Source organism: Schistocerca serialis, chromosome 2 (assembly GCF_023864345.2).
Source record: "Schistocerca serialis cubense isolate TAMUIC-IGC-003099 chromosome 2, iqSchSeri2.2, whole genome shotgun sequence".
Taxonomy (NCBI): domain Eukaryota; kingdom Metazoa; phylum Arthropoda; class Insecta; order Orthoptera; family Acrididae; genus Schistocerca; species Schistocerca serialis.
The window spans coordinates 894,661,994-894,680,764 of record NC_064639.1 but is presented as its reverse complement, the minus strand read 5'-3'; the positions used below and the strand labels follow the sequence as shown (position 1 = coordinate 894,680,764).

Genomic DNA, 18,771 nt, shown 5'->3' with positions numbered 1-18,771 from the left:
TCATGCCCCGAATTATTTTACAGCCCCAAATTATGAGATGCCAGTTTCACCTATGACAGAACCAAGCAATGCAACTTCGAATATGCTTCTTAGTAACTTCCTGTCTTTTGCAGATGTTCGTTCTCAGTTGTGGCAAATGCCCCCTAATTGGCAGGATATTTCAAAGATATGCCCACCTGCTTCTCCAAATGTAGTACCAAGCACTCCCCCAGTAGAAACACAAACCACTCTCTGTAACACACCTGAAGTTCCTCCTTCATCACCCATTGCCAATTTACCTAGATCCCCTAGTAAAAAGTCAAGAACAAGCAAAAAAGGGTAATTTTGTGTGGTAAATTTATTTATTTTTCTGTAATGATTCTGTTTGTTATTTAATATTTTTGTAAAACTCAATTTTCGTTATAGGTCAACTGCACTGGATCAGAAAAACTCCACCTCTTCGACAACCGAGGGCACAAAAGCACAGGATTCAGCACAGACAAGCAACAACCAGGGTACGTTTCTCTTGCATGTTAATCACCTTTAGTTAGAAATTTGCAACTGTTTATAAAAATAATTTCCTTCTGTCAAGACTTATTTGTGATGTTAAAAAGTGAGGAAGTGAAAAGGTAATGTTCATTTGTAATGATTCAGTAAGAGTTCCTCTCTACGGACATCATAAACATTTCATGAATATATGCTTGTAGCGTACCTATGCTTGTAGTTTAAGGGGAAAAGATGACATGTTTCATTATAATACATTATCTTTGATTTTAGGTTAAGACCTTTAGACTTCTAATAAGCTTTACATGGGAAAGATGGGGTTCTTTTTCTCAATGCCCCGTTGGCGATACCCTTGCTGAGCTTTTTCTTTGTATTATTTGTTGACAGATAAGAAGAAGCCACACATTAAAAAACCCCTGAATGCTTTCATGCTGTACATGAAGGAGATGAGAGCAAAGGTTGTTGCTGAATGTACTCTGAAAGAAAGTGCTGCCATTAACCAAATTCTTGGTCGAAGGGTAAGTTATTTGCAAAATTTTGTGTATATATATATATATGACATGTATGTCTCCTTGTATTGCATGTAATGCTAAATTAGTATCCTTATAAAATATGTTGTGTGGGATTTTAGACAAAGAAGTACATACTCGTGACTGGAAGAAAATGATAGGCACTGCGTGTTGCTTCATTCCATATTTTGTTGAAGTGTTTATGGTTTTGAAATTGAGAATTATCTTGGGTTTGTGTAATTTTACTGAAGCAGGAACAACTGTACCTTTTCATGATTATTTACTACCAATACTACAGGAAATACAGAATTGTTTTTTCTGTTGTAATGAAATCACAGACTGCTCAGTTTTGCCATTACTAGCTGTAATAGAGATTATGGATAAAGCATACAATTTTCCAAAAATATGATTGCAGCAATTTTAGATCTACGAATTATAAATGATTTACCACCCATACAATAAGAATTCTGCTTCGTTGTCCAACTTTGTCTTGTGTGACTAAAAACTATTTACATATTTTCAGTGATTGCCCTTTGTGTAGTTAACATGAATGATTTTGTGGTTACTACATTAAATTTACTTCTTTTTTTATCATTATTGATGCATAACTTGTTCTCTATGGAATGTATATTCAGATCCATATCAGATGGGAAATTTAAGAAAAAAAGTAAATGCATCAGCTAATGAACTTCAGAGGAACTGATTACCCTCTGATTTCCACTTCACATTTATCAATTCTCAAACAGTGCCACCAGGCTGTTTTCAGAGTTTTGGTGAAATATCATCAAACAAATATTTAGCAGTTGAGCTGGAACATTCTACATCAGTTTTAGTGCTTTGAGTTTTGTTGTGCTACTATGTCTGCTTACAGCAGCACTGAGCATTAATTGAGAAGACCAAGTGTGTGCTGCTACAGCATCGATGATGTGTACTATTAACACCTTGTAGTCATTTGCAGTACTATTAAACATGTAGGAAAGATTGTTTGTACATTATGCGCAATAAAGAAGTCAGAAGAGAAAGTTCCTGACCTTGTTAAGTAGGTTCTGTGAATGAATTGCTGATTTAGATAAAAAGATTTAAAATGACTGTAATTCACACCTGCACTTTTGCATCAGGAAGTGGTCTCTAACAAATAATAATGAAATGCTTTGTAACAGCACTGAGGGCACTAGTGTAGTTTCGTTCCTGTATTCTTGCCTGAAGAGACAGCTGAAGTAGATTTTTATTTCCCTTTCTGAACAACTGGAATAGTGTACCAAGCATTATTCTTCTGTCTATAATGTGTACACACCCTATACCACATTCAGGTTGGAAACAGGCTACACTGCCACTTACCAGTTCTTGACATTATTCTAACTTACAGCTCAGATGATGAATGCCTTGGATTTGTGCAAAACAGTTTTAGAGACTGCTAGTCTCTATCAAAAGCACACAGGGAATTGTTAAGTGAAAGTAGTGATGGAAATATGGTTATCATGGACTCAGTGTACTGTGGTTAATTCCCCCAGTATCTGGAGTGATACGTACATTTTGGTTCTAAAGTTGGGTCTGAGATTACAGTTATATAGAATATAGTTATTATGTTATGTGATACCTCAATAGTTGTGCAGTGTTCTTTTTGTGTAAACTACCATAAAATTTATAAGTTGCTTAACAGTTATGAAGCAGATCATAGTAGAAAAACACTGCAATGGGGAGAAAGAGAGTGAGAGTCTGTGTGTGTACTTTTTTGGTAAATTGACTACAGTATGTCAAGTCTTGAAAACAGATCAATGCATATTGTATTTTACTATTATTCTGAATCAGTAACATGTACATTTGTTTCCTTACTTTACTCATACTCTTCAGATGTTTAATGATCTTAAATTATTGTAGAAATGTATATATGAATTATAAACCTCCAGGTACAATTTCCAGATTTAAATTTAAAAAAAGTTAGTTAATCATAATGTGACTGACTGGGTTGGAAATTATAACCAGGAAATAAAATTTTGGTACGAGGATGTTACAGTAAACACTATGTCAAAGCAAATCCCAGAAATTATAGGTTTGATGAGTTTCCTCACTTTTGTGATTTCAAAAATGAAAGGCACAGATAGTTACTACAAAGCAGTGAGACATAGGCTGATGGTTATTTGTGGCCTGTTGGTTGTAGTGGCACTCATTATCACGCGAAGAGCAAGCAAAATACTATGAGAAGGCGCGGCAGGAACGCCAGCTTCACATGCAGCTTTATCCCGGCTGGAGTGCCAGGGATAATTACGGATACGGCGCAAAGAAGAAGAAGAGAAAGAAAGAACGCTCCGCTGACCCAGGAGGTACCCTTTCCAGTAGTGCTAGAGCAGCAGTACAACAGGGTAGTGTGCGCGTGCCCGTGCCCTGAGCCTCCTCTTAACAGGATAGACATTCTGGCCCTGTAAATAGTTCCCTGCCCATGACATAGGAAAGTGTAATTACTACTGAATTATTTTTGCAGAGCAGAATAGGTTAAAATAGAAAGAAACAGTGATGTCTAACACTCAGTTCTGGAAGTGATTGCCTTGTGTCTCAGGAAAATATTCATATTGGAAATTTATATGCTGGGCTGTTCGTCTAATACAGCGTTGAAATGGAAGTTAGGAATCCCACAAAATTAAAAGAGAGAAGGAAGCCGTTTCAGTGCTAGGTTGTTTTGTGTTTGTAATTGCTTGTTTTGCTTCTCCCTTAGTGGCACGCGTTAGGGAGGGAGGAACAAGCCAAGTATTATGAACTGGCCCGCCGAGAGCGGCAGTTGCACATGCAGCTCTACCCCGATTGGTCGTCTCGTGCTAACTCTTCCCGTGGCAAGAAGAGGAAACGCAAACAAGAGACAAATGACGGAGGTACTTGCGGAAACCCACCTCAGAGTTCCATTTGACTTTAACGTGAATGCTGCATTTGAATTGCAATAGAGTCTAGCAATTGAAATTGATTGCTGGTGCAGGAAACTGGGGAAAGAGATAGGATATAGGATTTTGAGGGAAATATCCTGTATCCTGTCCTTTCACCGTATCTCATCAGTAGAAGCAAAAAAATTGCTAGATACAATTACTTATGTAGCATCAAGCTAAGTGCAAGTGGAATGGAGTTTTCATTTTTGAAGTTTGTTGCATGTAGATTTCTATATTTTTTTCTGTAAGTTATTGGGGGCTCTGAATAAGTTTCAGGTTTTATCATATTCTTTTTTTGAGAAGGCATTTAATTTTTTCGTGGATCGATGGCCACTTATGTGTAGGATGTTCATTTTTGCAGGAACCTATTCTGCTTTTCAAAAATATCTCAGTGTAATGTTTTATTGGCACATGTACTTTCCCTTTTACTAATCCTGTAATTCCAAGCATTTTTTTCTTTATCCCATAATCCTTTCTGCGCACATTGCTTTGTTTTTATTTTTGAATGCTTTGTTATAAATTGCTCCTGATGATATTCTGCCAGTTAAATGCTGCATGTTTTTGAATTGCAAGTGGCACTAGAAATTTTAATTTATTTTCAACTTGAATTTTGGCTTCTGCATGTTATGCTGCACGCTTCTAATAATTGTGCATGGTCAATTTGTTTTTGTTTTTTCTTTCTTTAATGTATCAGTAATCTGATAATGTGTAATGTTTTTTGTAGGTAACAGCATGAAAAAATGCCGTGCCCGATATGGTCTGGATCAGCAGAATCAGTGGTGTAAACCTTGCAGGTAAAAACAGTTTTCTTAAACAACTAGAATGTGTGAATTTATGCAAGTGTATGTTTGTATCCTATTTGTGTGCGTGTGTGTGTATTTTACTCTTTTTATTGTTTCTACTTTCTTATTTATGCCTACTTGTTGACTTACCTCTTTTTACTAATTCCAGTTTCAAGAAAATTGGGTTGTTGTATTTGTAACACTTAGCAGAACTAATTGCTCTTGTATGTTGATCATTATTTTTTTAATCCTGTATGATCTACACAGACTCGACAGAGGGGTTGTCTTGGACTGTAGTTTGTGGTAGCTGTTCATTAATGAGATCTGCAGTTGTAAATTTTTGTTACTTGGTAATCTCAGAATATTGAGAAAATTCCATTGGTCACATATATATGTGTACACTGTTATCTGTGATGAACAAGTTGCTGGAATTGTGATTAACAGTTTCTTACCTGTGTTTTGCACATTGGAGACGAAACTTTCACTGTATTTCCACTTTTTGGAGCTGATGTTTAGTGATACTCCATTTCTCATAAAAAAGTTGTCAGGTCAAGAACCCTGAACATTACAAATCATTGTCTGGGATCTTATTCAGAGACATTTCCATATGTAGAGAAGTTAAATTTTGAACCTAAAACAGGAATACAATACAAGAGTTTCTTAAATACTGAAGTAACCTTCATTATTAATTGGTGCAGGCATTAAGACTGAAATAAAACCACAGTGATTTTTTGATGACCAACATTTCTTTGGATTAGATTTTGCTGCCTATAACAATCACCTGGTCATTTTGATCCCTCTTACAAGCATATCACATTAATCCATAATAACTAATGTTTTCAATATCTGTGTGATGACAAACTGCTACTAGTACCTGAATAGTTGAGGTATTGAGCTTTTACTTGTTTTAGGGTTCAGTTGTCTCAAACTCCGTATACACTTGTTGCATTTTTTAAATTGTAATGCATCTTAGCTTACAGAACTATTCCTGTTTCTGAGATTATTATCTCTGGTGAGGGTTCCTACCTTATGCCACATGGGAGTTTATCTTTGACTTGTCGTAGACGTGTTAAGATAAATTCAGATTGTAATATTCACTTATGGGTGAAGGCTAGTGGTTCATCCTCTTTGGAAGATTGTCGCATTGTGGGTGACTGTACTCTGTATAACCATTGAAGCAGTTCTCAAAAAAAGGCTGTATTCAAACCTTCACTTGCATACTGAAGTTTGCCGCATCACATTCAGTTTGTACTTGAAGAGTTATATTGTGTTACAGAGCACTGTTTGGTAGTGTGTCTATTATGTAGTACCACCTGAATAAGTAGTTTGTGTGAACAGGGCCAGTCCGGTTGCTGAACACACAAGGCAGTATTGTATGCTTTCATCAATGTTTTGTCTCATTTGTACATGCTGTAACTCTCTCTTTGGACATACTAGGCATTCAAAAATGAAAATTCGTGTCCATATCTGTTCCAGAATGTTGTGCAATACTGCATGTTAAAACTAAGCATACTATGGTGTATGCAGCATTACTTTTATCTCCTGCGATACACATTCGTGAGATTATATTGTGGGAATAAGCCTAAGGCTCCCGAGTGCCTAGGTCTTCATTTATCCAACTGTTGTAGAAGGTTGCTGACATATTATCAGTTACATGTAACTGAATGTTACAATGGAAAAAATAATTTGTCTGCAGTGACTTTTTTATGTTGAAGGACTATTGGTTTGACATATCATGTAGGGTGCAGTGTAGAGTTGTGTTATTTTCTTGAGAATAATGTGGAAAGAATTGTGTGATGTATCATATTAATTATTTACATCAGTTTACAACACAGCTTGTGCACAAATGATTGCACTGGAGGAACTAGTCATTATTATTTGACTTTGGAGATAACATAGTTGCAGATATTTTGAAGGAATGTTTTGTCATCCATTTCATGGTTTCTTCTGATACATTTATTGTAACATTGTTACTTTATTTTATCATTGAAATAAGTAATATTCTTGTGAACTCATTAGGTAGTTGTGTATCTCTTCTGTACTAATTTTTATTGCTTGTTTCTGCTTCTTAATGTTGCAGTGCACAGATGTAAAACCAGCTAATTTTTTTCTTGACTCTCATACATTGGATTTGCTAGTGCAAAATATTCTGTCGTCCCAATGTGTAGTCCTCCTTAGGGAAGTGACATATTGACTGTGCTGATCATAACCGATTATAGTGCAACTAGGGCATTGATCTGCACTGTAGAATGTGTGTTAAAACACACATTATCCTCACTTTTGAAATAAAGACTTCCTTCATCTTATTGGGCAGCTACCTGTCCCATTTTTGCTACTCGGTGGCTTTAATGTGCATCATGCCCTTTGGGATTCTCCCAGGACCTGCCGGAGAGGTGCCCTCTTGGCTGACCTTAACCAACTCATCCTCTTCTGCCTTAACACTGGGGCACCCACTTTCCTTTCTGACTCCTCGCACAGCTATTCCCATTTGGACCTATCCTTTTGCACTGCCCAGCTTGCCCATTGTCTTGAGTGGTCTGTTCTTTCTGACACCTACTCGAGCGACCACTTACCGTGCGCTCTCCGTCTGCTGATTCCTACCCCATCCACATGCACTCCCAAATGGCAGTTTCCTAAAGCTGATCGGCAGCTATACTACTCCCTGGCGACCTTCGCAGAACACGATTTCCTCAGTTGTGATGACCAGGTAAACTACCTCACCAACGTTATCCTTATTGCTGCAGAATGTTCCATTCCTTGCACTTCCTGTTTACCACATCGTGGTGGACTGAGGCATGCCACGACGCAATTCGCACATGGAGACGTGCTCTCCGCATTTTAAACCATCACCCTATGCTGGAAAACTGCATTCGTTATAAACAGATGCGTGCAAAGTGTTGTTGAGTTCTTCGGGATAGCAAAAGAGCTAGTTGGATTTCGTTCACTAGTTCTTTCAAAAGTTCCGCACCTTCCACTGTCGTGTGGGCTAACCTCCGATGGCTCTCTGGAACCAAGATCCATTCCCCCATTTCCAGCCTGACAGTAGGTGCTGATGTCATCGTGGATCCTGTTGCAATCGCCAACACCTTGGGCCACCGTTTTGCAGAAGTTTCGAGCTCTTCCCATGATCACCCTGCCTTCATCCATTGGAAACGAGTGGAGGCGGCTCGGTTGATACCCTTCTCTTCTCCGAATCTTGAGTGCTACAATGCTGCCTTCACTATGAGGGAGCTAGATCATGCTCTCAGTTCAGCCCGGTCCTCTGCCCCAGGGCCAGATGCTATCAATATTCAGATGTTGTAGCACCTCTGTCTTGTGGGAAAGCACTTACTGCTTAACACATACAACTGCATCTGGGCTGAGGGCACATTTCCTGGACACTGGCGTGAAGCCACTGTCATACCCGTACCTAAGTCCGGTAAGGACAAAAACCTTCCTTATAGCTACCGCCTCATCTCTGTTACCAGCTGCATTTGCAAGGTGATAGAACGTATGAGTCATGCCCAGCTGGTGTGGTGGCTCGAGTTTCACCATTTACTTATGAATGCACAGTGTGGATTTCAAGCGTGGCGTTCTACAGTTGACCATCTCGTTACTTTGTCTACCCATGTCATGAATGGTTTTTTGCGGAAATTCCAGACCTTTATTCAGGAAAATGGTGTGCCTCAGGGTTCCGTCCCGAGGGTCATCCTCTTTGCTATCGCCATTAACCCTATAATGGCGTGTCTTCCGTCGGGTGTCTCTGGCTCCTTTTTTGTCAATGATTTTGCCATCTATTGCAATTCTCCACGAACCTGTCTCACTGAGTGGCGTCTTCAGCGCTATCTTGCTCAACTTCACTCCTGGAGCATTGCCAATGGCTTTCGCTTTTCCACTGACAAAACCACCTGTATGAATTTCTGTCAGTGCAAATGGTTTCTCCCACCATCTCTACATCTTGGGCCTGTTGCCCTTCTGTTCGTTGACACTACGAAATTCCTGGGGCTCATGATCGATAGGAAATACTCTTGGTCATCCCGTGTCTCTTATCTGGCAGCCCGCTGTATGCAGTCCTTTAATGTCCTGTGTGTTCTCAATCCCCAATGGTACTCCTTGGGGTGCTGACCGAACCAAGCCTCCTTCGTTTGTACTGATCCCTTGTCCATTCGAAACTTGACTATGAGTGCTTTGTTCATGTGTCTGCATGCCCATCTCTTTTACGCCGTCTCAACACTATCCATCATCATGGCATCCGTTTGGCCATGGGCGCCTTTTACACCAGCCCAGTTGAGAGTCTGCACGCCGAAGCTGCTGAACTACCACTATACTACCGCTGTGACTTTCTCCTCAGCAGGTATGCATGCTGTTTGTGTGACATGCGTGGCCACCCCTTCTATGCCTCCTTCTTTGATGATTCCTTAGATCGTCAGTATGGGGCTCGTCCCTCTTCTCAGTTACCTTCTGGAGTCTGCTTTCACCACTTGCTACGGCGGCTTAACGTCATGCTACCTGCAACTTTCCCAGTGGGTGTGAACCCTTCACCACCTTGGCTTCGTGAAGTGACCGATGTTAATTTAGGCCTTCATTCACTTGCTAAGGACACTACTCCAGCCTCGGTCTATCGTTTTCAGTTTCATGACCTTCGCATGGAACTTAGCGACAGTACACTGATGGCTCTCGGACTGAGTGTGTGTGCCTTCGTCATTGGCACCTATGTCTTTCGATATTGGCTTCCGGCACACTCCTCAGTATTTAAAGCCGAGCTTTTCGCATTGTGTCAGGCCATGGAGTACATCCGGGGACACAGCCTTCCCAATTGGGTCCTTTGCTCAGACAAACTCTGCGCCCTCCAAAGTCTCTGTGCACTGTACACTGCTCATCCCTTAGTGCAGCGAGTCCAGGATAACTGTCACTTGCTCACTCGTGGTGGAGCCAATGTCATGTTTCTGTGGGTCCCTGGGCATGACGGTCTGCCAGGAAACGAGGCTGCTGTCGCTGCTGCCAAGGCTGCAGTCCTTGTACCTCAGCCCACGAGTACCTCTATTCCCTCCAATGATCTCTGCATTGCTGTCTGTCAGGAGGTGGTGTCCCTTTGGCATCACCAATGGGCCTCCCTTCATGGGAATAGGCTTCGGCTTATTAAGCCTCTCCCGGCATCTTGGACGACCTCCTCTCAGCCCTCTCGGGAGGAGCTATTTTAACTCGGCTGCGTATTGGGCACTGCCTTTTTAGCCATCATCATTTGCTCAGTAGCGCTGCCCCACCACTTTGTATGCATTGCGCCTAAATTTTAACTGTCCACCACTTCCTGCTGGAATGCCTTTTTTTTTTACCAATTTACATTCCAGCTGGGGTTGCCATCTGCTTTATCAACCGTTTTAGCGAATGATGCACGGGCTGTCGACCGCATTTTACTATCTGCCAAAGCAATATGGTGAAGACCATTTAATTTTTAGTTTTGGACCTCCATTTTTGTATGGTGTTTTTTTTTTAGCCCATTTTCCATGTGCCTTTTTTAGCTGTCATTCTGTCCATTGGGACTGACATTCAGTCATTTCCCTCGCCTCTGTGTTTGTGTTCTATAGTTTTGACTTGGGTGCGTATGACCCCAGTTGTTTTTTGTAGCCTAAAACAAAATGAAACAAAACAAACTTTTGAAACAACTGAGTGTTTATAACCTATATTGTGCGATGAAACAGACTGCAGTTAATTGTGTTGTACATAAATTTTTTCTGTGTGTCTTGTAAATTTGTATTCTCAGTTTTCTTATCTGTGTAATACCACTCAGTGAACCAAAATATAGTAATAGTTTCACAAAAATGTAACAGAATGCTTGCAATCACTTGGCATTAACACACAGTGTGTACAGTTTTACATGATTTATGTTATTCAAATGGAGTCTCTGTAGATTATGTCAATGATCTGCTTAACGTCTTTATCCGTTTATGAATTTGGTGAAAATTGCATTGGAACAGTTCTATTATTTGTGAAATAGTTACAGCATACACACTATTGTAAATAGAAGTGTTGAAAAATGAGACAGTAGTAATTCAGTAACTACCTGTGGTAGAAAATATTGCTGTTACACGCTGAATGTATATAGGTTGTCTTCTTGACCTCTTCCAGTCATTACATAAGGAAGATACAACATTTTTCTCAATATTTGTAACTGTATGTAAAATTTGAAACGTATGTTATTGAGAAACAGTACACAGTCTTCCTATAAAACATTAAGAATGTGACATGCTTTGTTCTGTTTGTTTATTAGCTGCTGACACACACACACACACACACACACACACACACACACACACACACACACACACACACACAAATACTAACAACACATCACAAAGATTAAATAGCAAAGGCCAACAAGTGCAGATTACTATTAGTTAATGGTACAGACGAAGACGTATGTACAGGGCAAGGAGCAAATGAATACTTAAAAATAAGATTCATTGCAGTATTTGTTTTAAAGAGATACTAGAAAATGTCTTGTGATATGTGTAGAAATATGCTAATTTATTCGCTCACGCTATTTGATACATTGATTTTTATGCTTCTATGTACTGTGGTAACAGTTAGAAAAATTTAAGTACTGTGTTTTTGCAATAGTGATTTTCAAAGATGATTGTAAATATTAAATGCAAATTTATTTTAAGTAGAGTTTTTTTAGACTTTGCAGTTTGAAACTATGTTTAGAAATGGAAGCTGTGAAATAGAATGATCAGTCCAACTATTTTTTTTTCAGTGGCTGTATTGAGGCAGTTGATTTTTAATGGTTTTCTGTTGTTGTTACTGTTTGTTGGATTGTAGGATCAATTGCATTTTACTAAATGCAGTTTTATTACAGACTACAGTATATTTTAAACAGCTTTCTTATTTTGTCAAGAGACGGATATAATACCATGGCTGTAGGTCTCAAAGGGCTGAACGTTAACATCTGTGCCACATGAAAATTTTCAGAGGAAGCCCAGAATTTGAATGAAAGTAGCATATTGTACATACAAATTGATGAGAACAAACTTGGTTTTCATCAATTGCTTCTGTAAAATTTGTAAATAAGGTCAACTGCATTTTAAGTTCTGTATAGCTACATATTTTTTTATTTTATTTTATTCTGTTTACTGTGTTTTTTTTCCTTCCTTTACATTTTGTTAACTTTACTTTAGTGCTTGTTTTTATTTTATTTGCATGTGATCACAGTTCAGAGTATAGACAACATGTTGCGTTCTTTTAACTGCGGGAGTAATTAAAGAATGCAAGATGTTGACTGTGAGAGAAAAATTGTGTGCCAGAAGGGGGGTTCTTACTGTGAAGGGTCTCACATTCTCAATCAGTATGAAAAGATAGTCACGTCTGTGAGAAGACACGTTATTTTTGAATTCATCCTTGTTTACGTGTGTGCTACTTCAGATATAATAATTAGTTTTTATGCTTCATAAAATATTTATTTGTTCCAAAAATAAATCATAATTGTTCTGTTAGTCCTAGTCAGTAGTAACACTTCACAGAGTATAGATGTTGAAAATGAAAAGAACGTAGATTGTCTGAAATGAAATAGCAGTTCAGTAATTGGAGGGGGACGGATTAATGCTGATTTATTTATTCACTGGTAGATAGATTTAGGTTAAATCTTCTGTAATGGGTTAAACTGTGTTTGCTGCTTCCTTTCAACCAAGTGGGAATATATATATTTTCGGAGCATACAGTTTCCAAATTTTGTGGTTGTGTGTTAGACTTAACGTCCAGCAAGTCTTCTTGGTTCAGTTAGTTATAAAGTCACTAGGGCAAAAGCAAAAGAATGCTCAACTTCACCTAGTAGATTATGAGTATTTTTTCTGGTCACATCCAGGGATCCTTTTCTTCCTTAAAAAATTCAGAAAATGTGTCTTCCCACAAAGAAAAAAAAAAGAGAAGTTTTTCTTTGTTTTTGTTTTTTCTAGCAATTTTATTTTAATGTATCAAAATTTGAAATACAGTGAGAACCTTATTAAAAACATTTCCTGGTTTGAGATAGACCACAGTTAAACATTAAAGGGGCATGGTTTACAATGTCACCTCTCAGTTGTCTGTTTAAAATTTTTCTTTTTTCAGTTATGTTTCTGTTAAATGTCATATACTTTCTCTGCTACTGTTTTTGTATCATTACAGATTCATTTCCAGCTGCAGGAAATGTGACTTAAATATATCTTAACCTAGTAATGAAATTATGCTGTAGTATGTGCATTATATCAGCATCTTTGTCGACACATTTTCTGAAGTATGTATTGCCCTTTAACTTTCTGACTTTTGTCTCAGATAATTAAGAGGCATTGTAATTGGATTTACAAAACTCATGGAGAAGACTCGTGTAATAACACAGAGCTTCACTGGCTGACACACTAAAGGTTTTGTCGTGCTCCATGGTTTTTGTAAGCTCGTGAATAGAACAGAATATTGTGAAGTTTCTTTTAATGTTTATGCATTTACTTTTTTTTTACTATTTCCTAATTCTGTAAGCCTGTTAAGACTATTGTGATGAGTGCCCCTTTAATGCTGACTGGTGTTTCTATCTTGTGCTGCTGGCTGCAGTCCGGATGGGCCGAGCCACGGGAACCCCCCAGGGCACCCCCCCGGCCCCCCTGCAGGGCTGGGGGTCCATGCTAGCATTATCCATCATGGTAACACTACCACTAGCAATGCTGCCTCCCCGCAAGAACCCACATATGTTAATCTCTAGTCGATCATGAGCCCGAGGCCATCTGTGAGTCATTTACCATCTTCCGTGCTTTTTTTCCTACGAGGCATGTTGCAGTGTGCTGTGTTGTGCTTTTTTTAATCATTACTTGTTTGTGTTACCGTAGATAATTATAGTTTTTTTAATTTTGTTATTAATTCTTGAATGTGCATAAGAAGCCATTATTTAACCATTTCTGATATTAACTTTAAATTTTTATGTGGTTTTACATGTCTGTATCTTTAATATTATTATGACAAATTGCACTGTTGTCGGCAACAATAGATATATACACACAACATTTGTCTTCTTTTATTTTATTGATTTGAAAGCATTTTATAATTTAGAAAGATGACATAATCTGCAATCATATATAAATGTGCTTCATCAGCAGTGATGGGGCAACCACACCTCCACCCTCCTTCCCCTCCTATCAATACGGTATTTAATTTGGTATTTGTTTGGCACTTTTCCTATTTATCTTTTTCTGTATCAACTTTTTAGTTTCCATATTTTTCAGACTCCGTCCCAGAACTTGCCCATACATAGTGCTCACAATTTCAGGTCTTCTTTCTTTAACGTACATACGGCTATATCAGTATCCTGTCAGATGGCTAATTGTCAACTCTGATTCATTAGGACTGAATCATGCATGTCACTGCACATTTCCAAATTGCTGTAACTGTTCCATTTAAGTTTCTATGGATGGCATGGTTGTTTACTTAATTGGCTTCCAGCATACATTTTATTGTTTGCTTTCTGTGTTTTAATTTGTTTCACATTTTCTGATAAATTTTTAACAAAATTTTGTTTTTGTAGTATTTAACTATTAGAGTATTCCAGGAGTTTTTTTTCCTGATATCACATTTTATCTGAAAACTGTGAAAAGTGTGTGTTATACTGTTTACATAAAGCATGTGTGTAGCTGAGTGTTAGTATCTTCAAAAGAATGAATGCATGTATAACAGACAAATGTGGTTTACATATTTAATGAAGTAGCATGTTGTGATATTCAATTTATGTGCAGGTCCAGACACTGTTTCAAGTAGAGGTAGATATGCAAGCAGGAACTGCAGCAAACTATAACTCTCAATTATTGATAAAAGTAAATAAGTTATCCAAATGCTTTTGATGAAACTGTTTGTGCATCTCATTTGACTCTTATAGTGTCTTACTTGCACAGTCTGTTACTAGCCCGTAAGTGGAATACATATTTTAAAATTGCGTTTTTATTCTTTTTCATAAATTACCATCAAAATTTGACATTACAGGCGCAAGAAAAAATGCATCCGCTACATGGAATCTGGTGAGAGTGCAGACGGCAATCAGTCGGAGGATAATCTCGGTAGCTGCGGGAGTGCGGGCGAAGCGCACACCCCACCTGATGACGATGCAGACGGTGACGGAGAGAGCTTGCCCCACTCACTGTCGAGCCCCGGCGGCCTGAGTGGGCTCTCCAGCCTGACATCGCCGTCGATGATCCTGCCCAGCCCTGGCACGAGCTTGGCGAGCCCCTCGGTGAGCCTGGCCAGCCCCTGTGTCAGCCTCCAGAGCCCCCTCACCCCCCACGATCCGTCGGGGTCCTCCGCCTATGAGTGCAAACCTCCGGTCACGAACAGTGTGCCCCTGCCCCTGCCACCCCCGTCACTCCACCACCACCACCATCCGCCGCACCAGCACCACCCGCCGCCGGGTCCTCAGCCGCACCGGAATCCTGTCGGGACCAATCCTCGGGACGTTAATAATCCGCTGAGTGTGAATCAACTGACAGGTCAGTGCATCAAGAGCGAAGGTGGCGGAACTGGGCAGGACTCTTCGTCTGCGTCGAGGCCCGTCATCAGTGTCACGTAGCGGTGGCCGACCTCTGACCCCTCGTGAGTGGTCAGATCGACTGTGCGGGGCCCGGGGACCGGTTCTGTGTGCGTTTAATGTGTCGGTGGTTTTCAGGCTCTATGTGGATGATTTAATTGTGGACAGAAGTGAAATACTCAGGACTACGTGGAAAGAAGATTATGCATTACAAAACTGCATTTGAAAATGTATTTCGGATGTTTGTGTATTAGTTTTGTTTTGGCCAAAACACTGTCACAATTTTTTTTATTGAAGAATATGTTCCTTTGTGCCAGATAAGCTTATTTTTAAACTGCAGGTGCATTTCCTGTGAATGTCTAATGACCGTGCCGTAGATATTTTTACCCGTCGTCTCCTCTGCCCTTCTGTGTATTTTTCTGTGTGGTGAAAATTGTTTCTCACTGTCAGTTTTATCAGTAAAAGATACTGTTTTGTTCCCCTGACAGGTTTACAGGAAGAATGCATTAGCACAATTTCAGAATAGTTAACCTAGATCTGAATCATACTAGTACTTTAAACAGCTAGTTTGTCAATAACTTTTCACAAAGAGGTCGAATATCTAGTATACAGTACAGTAGCTACTCATTTCTGCAGCACGTTCAATCCACACTTGATAAATACTACACAAATATATGAGTCTGCATTGAAATTATGTAACAAATGGTTTCACATTATGAGTCAGATCAGCAGTGAAATCTCTGTGGTTACCCATTTGATCTCTCTCTCCTCCCCCCTCCCCTCCCCTTCTGTGGTTTTGACTTTGAGAGGCAGGGGTTCAAACTTATACTCGTTCACAAGCGCTCCAGTTCCCACTTCAAATATATGATACATTTTCCATCTGTTCCCGTAATAAACTGATGATTATGGTGTAAGTATATACTGCCACTAAGTGTTGGGTGGTTTTACAGTCCATTTATTACACCAGTTCTGAAATACATCAGTGCTTCTAAATTTGTCAATGCTATACCAAAGTGTGAATCTTAGATAAATCTAGTCTATTTTGCTACACTGTACAGGAAGGAAAAAAATCTTAACACTGTGGCAGTGGAAAAATATGGGCATTTGTTCCCAGAACCAGAACTGTGGTAGGCCATACTTTGATTTTGTCAGTAATATATACCTACAGAATGTAAACTTGTTTTATCGAGATAGATTTGACATGTGGAAGTTTAACATTTAGTTTGCATGACGTATTTGTAGTATTACTTTGAGCATATTTACAGAACTGTGTAAATCATATATTTTTCACAACTAAGTAATGACCCCTGCCTGATCAGAATACCTTCAGCACTCCTTGCTTGATTCATTTATGTGCCGATACCAGGAACAAGTGACTGGTCAACTGTAAATGCTTTTTCTTGTCTAGAGCATTTGCTGTTTACCAAAAATTTCACTTAAGATTGCTCATAACTAGTATTTTAGATATTACATTTTTTTAAAAGCCATATTGTGTTTTATAGAAGTCTCCTTAAAGTTTTATGCCATGGAGATATTATGTGCCATTTCCTGAAACTGATTTTTCCTAAAAAGTGATTTATGTTATTAGTATTGTTACTTTTTATATGTGGTGTATTATGTATTTAAAAATGTGACACGAAACTGTTTGTTCGACACTACAGGATGCCTGTATGACTGAGAATTGAGTGAGGAACAGCTCCCTCTTGTATGTCTTGTCATTGTCTGACATTCTTAGAAGCTCTACAACAGGGTCACAACACAGCTTCACAGTGTTATTACATACTGTTAGTTGAAAAGAAATATGCATTCTCTAAGATACTGATTCATGAGAAAAGCCTACAGTGACAAAATGCTAAATTATATATGCATGGTCATTAAGATTAACTTGTGATATAAGAATAATCTCTCTTCTGTTAAATAGGCAATTCAGGATCTTCTGATAAATTATTTAAGCACATCCTTTTTATTCCATCTGGTACTGTAAATAAAATGGTTGGAATAGGAGGACATGCATATCTTCCTATAAGCTGGGCGAGTGCAATGGAAATTGAAGATGTGGTTTTGATGTTTTGTTAATTTGTCAGCTGAAGGTGTTAAATACAAATAAAAATTGTGGAAACAGTCACAGAATATCAGAAAGCAGCAGTTTAATAGTAAATGTGATATATATTTGTTGTATTGGCTTTGCAGTCAGTGTATTGTATCCATGATTCATTTCATTTTTATTCAGATAAAAAATTATTCTCTCTTGTGTGAAATCCATTAAATATGGAGATTCAGTACATAATTTAATGTACAAATTATGAAAGTTTTTGAATTCGTTTGAAAAATTTATTCTACAGTTATTCACATTTTTAACTGTGTTCAATTTTGTTATTTGTTGTTATGTACTGGTGTTCCTACAACAGCATCACTTCCCTGTTCTCTTATTGTAGATTGGCTGTAATTTAAGATGTTAAAGTTTATGTAACAGTAATAGAGAATGATTTCATATATTTATGTGCAAAAAATAATTAAAGAGAGATCCTGACTTGTATGCCATTGATTTGTGGCATTATGTACAGATGTTGTTTTATAAAAGAAAGATTTTTTGTAATATGAAAATGTGAAGATATTGTGTATGTAGTCTGTTAAAGAATGAGGATTTTTAAACCTTGTAATAAATGTAATCATCATTTACCTTCTACAAATGTGTATCAAGGGCATGATATACAGGATTGAGAAATACAATATTAACAAAATGGCAAAATTTATCAGCAATTTCGTTTTAATTTAAAGGACCGATATTTTTTCTTGTACTCTTGTAGGTGATCTAAACGTGCCAGACTCTTGTTTCCTTGTGAATAGTAAGTGTATAATGTAAAGCATTGAAAATGCGTGGATGTTAAAATGCAGTTACATTATCACCTTGTAATGTAACTCAAGTATTTAGAGGTAGCTAAATAATGTTTGTATAGTAGCTATACCTCAGTTTCCAATATTTGTTGTAAGTAAAGAACCGTCATTTATTACAGCCGTTTGATCACTCATTCTTCCCTAACCTGGCGATTCCCGCACTACAATGAAATGTGCCCAGAGCATTTGTTATGATGAGGAACTCTGTACATCTGTTCCACAAGAGTTACGAAAAATAGCCATGCAGCCAGTTGATATAATAATTGTCAATATTCCATAACAATTAGCAGACACCACACATTTTGGCCAGTCATAGAAAAGATAGGAGACCGGAAATAAAAAGTAAAGGATTAAACAAAAAAGAGGAAAGATGGTCTCATCTCCAGCTGATTGACATGTGGTACATCGTCATATGTAAACACACAATTGGCTACCATATTATTGAACTTTCTGTGCACTGCGATGACAGTTACTGCAACGACTTGACCCATTAAGGAACAAGCATTAAATAGATAAATTGTTTTTGAAAATAATGTTTATTTGATCTAATTGTACACTAATATAGACATAAATATAAAAAAGGGAAATATACAGGTCCTAATTAAAGTACAGCAAAATGTTGCGTTTACGCAACTTTGGGACTATGAGTCTTATTTCATTCTCTTATGAAATGTTTGAAA

General features: G+C 38.2%; 1 protein-coding gene across 1 annotated transcript in view; it reads left to right on the top strand.

Annotated features, from left to right (window-relative positions):
• The window catches only part of LOC126456504 (uncharacterized), a 152,474-nt gene extending 134,280 nt beyond the window's left edge, over nt 1–18,194 (top strand). Inside the window, exons 8-12 of the mRNA XM_050092253.1 lie at nt 406–494; nt 871–1,001; nt 3,151–3,313; nt 4,629–4,698; nt 14,659–18,194. Coding sequence (XP_049948210.1) covers nt 406–494; nt 871–1,001; nt 3,151–3,313; nt 4,629–4,698; nt 14,659–15,238 — 1,033 coding nt within the window. The 3' untranslated portion in view covers nt 15,239–18,194. The remainder of the gene's footprint in view (nt 1–405; nt 495–870; nt 1,002–3,150; nt 3,314–4,628; nt 4,699–14,658) is intronic.
• The last annotated feature ends 577 nt before the right edge of the window (nt 18,195–18,771 follow it).